The sequence below is a fragment of the Parus major genome, chromosome 21 (assembly GCF_001522545.3).
Source record: "Parus major isolate Abel chromosome 21, Parus_major1.1, whole genome shotgun sequence".
NCBI classification, from domain to species: Eukaryota; Metazoa; Chordata; class Aves; order Passeriformes; family Paridae; genus Parus; species Parus major.
In genome coordinates this window covers 6,681,591-6,685,624 of record NC_031789.1, presented here as the reverse complement: position 1 = coordinate 6,685,624, position 4,034 = coordinate 6,681,591, and the positions used below count along the sequence as shown (strand labels likewise).

Sequence of the window (4,034 nt, the reverse complement as noted above, 5' to 3'; positions counted from 1 at the left end):
CAGAAGGAGCCCGTGAGGTTCCTGGATCAGAAGGAACCTGACCTGCTCTGGGCTGTGCAGTGACTCTGTCCTGCAGCGTGGTCTGGAGAAAACAGCACCTTGGAATTGTCACAAGTGCTGTGGAAATAAAGACATTCCTGCTTTCCAAAGAGAACTTGCAGCATTATTTATTTTTTCCCCTATAAGGCAGAGGCTTGACCAGATGCCTCTGAACTGAGATGCTTTAATCCATTTACAGATCCCATCTAATTCTTGTTCAATGTCCAAAACTGATTCATGCTGTTTAAAAGGAACAAAACCCAAAATGTCAGCGAGAACAAAATCCCCAAATGAGCACTTTGTGAGTGCTGCAGCAAAAGACAATATTTTCATTAAGGGGGAGAATGTGGTTTTGTAGCACAGGGAATCGTTTTGAGCTGACAGAAAGACACTTGAAATTTAGAGCTCTTGCCATGGCTGCAGTTTGTGCAAGCCTGGATTTGGCATGTGGCTGTCTGCAGCTTTTCAGATGTAAAGGTGTAAAAAAGGAGGGGGGGAAAAAAAAAAGTCACACTTTAGGAGGTAGAGGACACTTCTTTTGTGTGCACATGGTTTAAAAATAAATAGTCTGCCACAGAAGTTGGCGCCTTGACACCTCTGAGTGTAGTCTGCTTTATAAATGACATACGTATTTAGGAAGTTGGCTGACAAAATAGCATGTCTAGGAATTTCTGTGCCATGAGGGATGTAAATGTGAAAAGGGAGACTCTGACAGACGTTCTGTATTTTTAGCAAGATTGAAGCTTCAGGTTAAACCCCACAAAATCATCTTGTGTTAGAGAATGGGCACAGAAAAGAGGCTGTCAGGGCGCAGCTGGTAAATGAATTGGACAAAAATGACCAGTGGTGGTAAAAAGAAGTATTTAGGAAGGAGATCAGCTCGTCCCTCCCCTGCCCAAAAAAAACCCCAAACCCAAAGAAACCCAAACCCACAACCCAACCAGCCCCAAGTGCATCATTGCCACAGGCTTTTCTGTGAGCAGCTCCTTGCACATCTCATTGTAAATGATATTTTTGTTGCTGCTTGGCCTGTGTGTGGAGGCACGGAGCCATTCCATTGGCAGCATTCCATGATCCAAATGGGGACTGTCAGCAGCACGAGGCACAATTGTTCTGATATTTACATTGGCCCCGTTTATCTTCTCATTTCTGAATCACTTAAAATGCCTCTGTGCTAGAATTTAGGTGTTAGTTAAAAGCCTGGGAAGTGGGTGCAGACCATGGGTTGTGTTCTGGTTTTAGCACCTGTTTTGATTATAACTCTTCATGTGTTTTCTCCATAGTTTTAAAAGACACATTTTAGTTTTCTGAGGTGAAAAAAAAAGCCATTTCTGGGTGTTAGGGAAGCCCCTGCAATCTTTGCTGTGCCCTGTCAGTCCCACCCTGTCGGGCAATCCCATTTCTGAGTGATGAGCTGATAAAACACTGCAGAACACTGGAAGCACTTGGGTTCACCTCTGAATATTCCTGATAAGCTCTTGTGTGATCCCTGCTATTCCAGGTGTTTGAGTGGGGCTTCCAGGAGCTGTGGCAATCAGCAAAACCTTCTTCTTGCCTTGCCTGAAGGACCAAAAGGGTCTTTGGGAGGTGGTGTGTGCTCCCTTACAGCAGCAGAAGTCACTTTGAAGCACTGATTTCTTCTCTGCAGTGTCAGAAATGCTGTTCTGTGCCAGAACTGGGGGCAGTGGGCTGGGGTGGCACCGTGTCCCCCTCGGGCTGTGGCTCCCAGCTCTGGTTTTTGTGGGATCCCCTCGGTGCTTGCCGATGTCAGGGATCCCCTGACAGAATCTGGGCCCTCCCAGAGCTCCTCCTGCAAACCTGGCCCCTCCTGGCAGGGTCTGCAAGGACATTCCTTCCCATTCTCTGCCTTCCTCCCCCTTTCCTTGGCTGTGGCTGCTTCTTCAGCCCTGGGATGATTTTGGGTGTGTAGGGAACGTTCCCTGGCAGAGCACAGTGCAGATTTCCAGTCCTCCCCTGGTGCCATTTGCTGTTCCAAACCCCCATCCCCAAATCCCCCCTGGTTCTGCAGTCCTCTCTCGAGGTTCCATGTGCCTGTGCTCCGTGCAGTTCTGATATTTCAAACACTCCAGAGGCACAGACCCTGAAAAATCAGAGCATTGGTGCCTGTTGTAAACTGTGCTCGTGTGTGTGGATGGGTTTTGTGCCAGGGTGAAGCTCTCTGAGCATCCTCTCCGGGTTTGTGGAACAAAAGAGTGGGGTTTTTGTCCTCTCAGCTGAGAAATACAAAGAGAAATTGCAGAGAAATGCTGGGTTGATGTTTCCCATAATAAATAAATAGAATTTTTGAACTCTTAGCGAGAGGGTAACAGATTATTTACTTGGACTTTTTGTCTTCAGAATTCAGAGAGGCTGCTCATAAAAGCTGCGGTGCACAGAGCATTATTTCAGGAGAACAGCCGAGTCTGCAACCCCAATTTTTGAACAGCAGGCAGCAGAAATCAGAGCCGCCTCTCACTCCTTGTCCTTTTGATTATTTTTTTTTCCCCATGCATTAGACAAGCTCGTTGGCTTTGATTGCAAATGTGTTGTTTAAAAAGCCACGGCAGCGGGCTGAGGCTCCTCCATCAGCCCAGGGATGCTCAGGGCTCTGGGGATGTGGAAGCGGCTCCGGCCCAGCTTTCCTGGCACAATGCTGCCACTGGCAGTGGTGTGCTGGTATTACACGGGCTCTGCTCGGGAAAGGCTTTTCCCAGCAAGGTTTGGATGTTGTTTATTCAGCAGAAGAGCTCAAACAGCACAGGAGAGGCAGCAGAAGGAGAAGCAGCAGCCACCGGTGACCCACACTCAGCAGCGATCTCGGGCGGCTCCAGAGGAAAACCGGCTTTGCCTCATGCCAAAAGAATGTTCCTTTCCCTTCAGGACTTGCTCCCTTCCTCCCCCTTCTTCTTTTGGAGCAGCAGGGAGAATTGCAGAGATAAACTCAGCAGAGTCTGCAGTGATTTGATCTAAAAATTCTCTTTAAATGGTGTTTATGCTTTGGGTTCCTTCTAAGGATCAAATTGGTGGCTGGAGCCTCAAGGAAAAAAGAGCATTTGGGGAAGAGAGTTTTGTGTAAATTTTGCTGTGAGGTTGATGAGCAGTCAGAGCCTGTAATTATTGTGATTGAAGTGCAGTATCCTATTCTTTTGTGTAATGAAGAACGTCTATGATTACGTCTGGACCCATCTGTCCTTGGGGGGGAAAAAAATCTATTATCTCTTGGTTTCCAGTGCTGAGAATGGTTGCACTAAATGGTGCTACTGTGGGTGTTCTTTTTTGTGTGTTTGGCCATAAATACTTCTTATTTGTGGAAATTAGCAGACTGCATGATGCCAAAAATTGCAGTCCTTTTCTGATCCCTGCCTCTTTCCTTGGGTTAATTAACATGAGTGAGTTGATTGAGGTTTGCTGGTCAGATGCAGAGACACAACTGTGATGAAGGAGGTTCTCCTGCCTTTGTCTGGGCTGGAACTCAACCTGTCACCAGTGCAGGCCGGAGAAACACCTTCCTCCCTCTGGGTCTGACCTCTCAGGCCTTTTTCCCAGTGGGGGCTGTGGGGCTGTGGGCTGATTTCCCTGTCAGTAACACCCTGGGGTTGTTTTTCAGAGCAAGAGGGACCATCTGCTGATGAATGTGAAGTGGTACTACCGCCAGTCCGAGGTGCCTGACTCGGTGTACCAGCACCTGGTGCAGGACAGGCACAACGAGAACGGTGAGTGGGCTCTGCAGAGCCCTGCTGTGCCTTAATCCCAGCTCTAATAGAGCCAGAACTGCCCTAATTCTGGCTCTAACAGAGCCAAAACTGCCCTAATTCCAGCTGTGACAGAGCCAAAACTGCCCTAATCCCCGCTCTGACAGAGCCAAAACTGCCCTAATTCCAGCTCTGACAGAACCAGAACTGCCCCAATCCCAGCTCTGACAGAGACAAAACTGCCCCAATCCCAACTGACAGAACCAGAACTGCCCCAATCCCAGCTGTGACAGAACCAGAACT

At 48.1% G+C, this 4,034-nt stretch overlaps 1 protein-coding gene across 2 annotated transcripts in view; it reads left to right on the top strand.

Moving 5' to 3' along the window:
• The window catches only part of RERE (arginine-glutamic acid dipeptide repeats), a 136,978-nt gene that overhangs the window by 46,038 nt on the left and 86,906 nt on the right, over positions 1-4,034 (top strand). For both annotated transcript variants that reach the window (XM_015648368.3, XM_015648367.3), the window contains exon 4: positions 3,647-3,752. In XM_015648368.3, the coding sequence (XP_015503854.1) occupies positions 3,647-3,752 (106 nt within the window). The remainder of the gene's footprint in view (positions 1-3,646; positions 3,753-4,034) is intronic.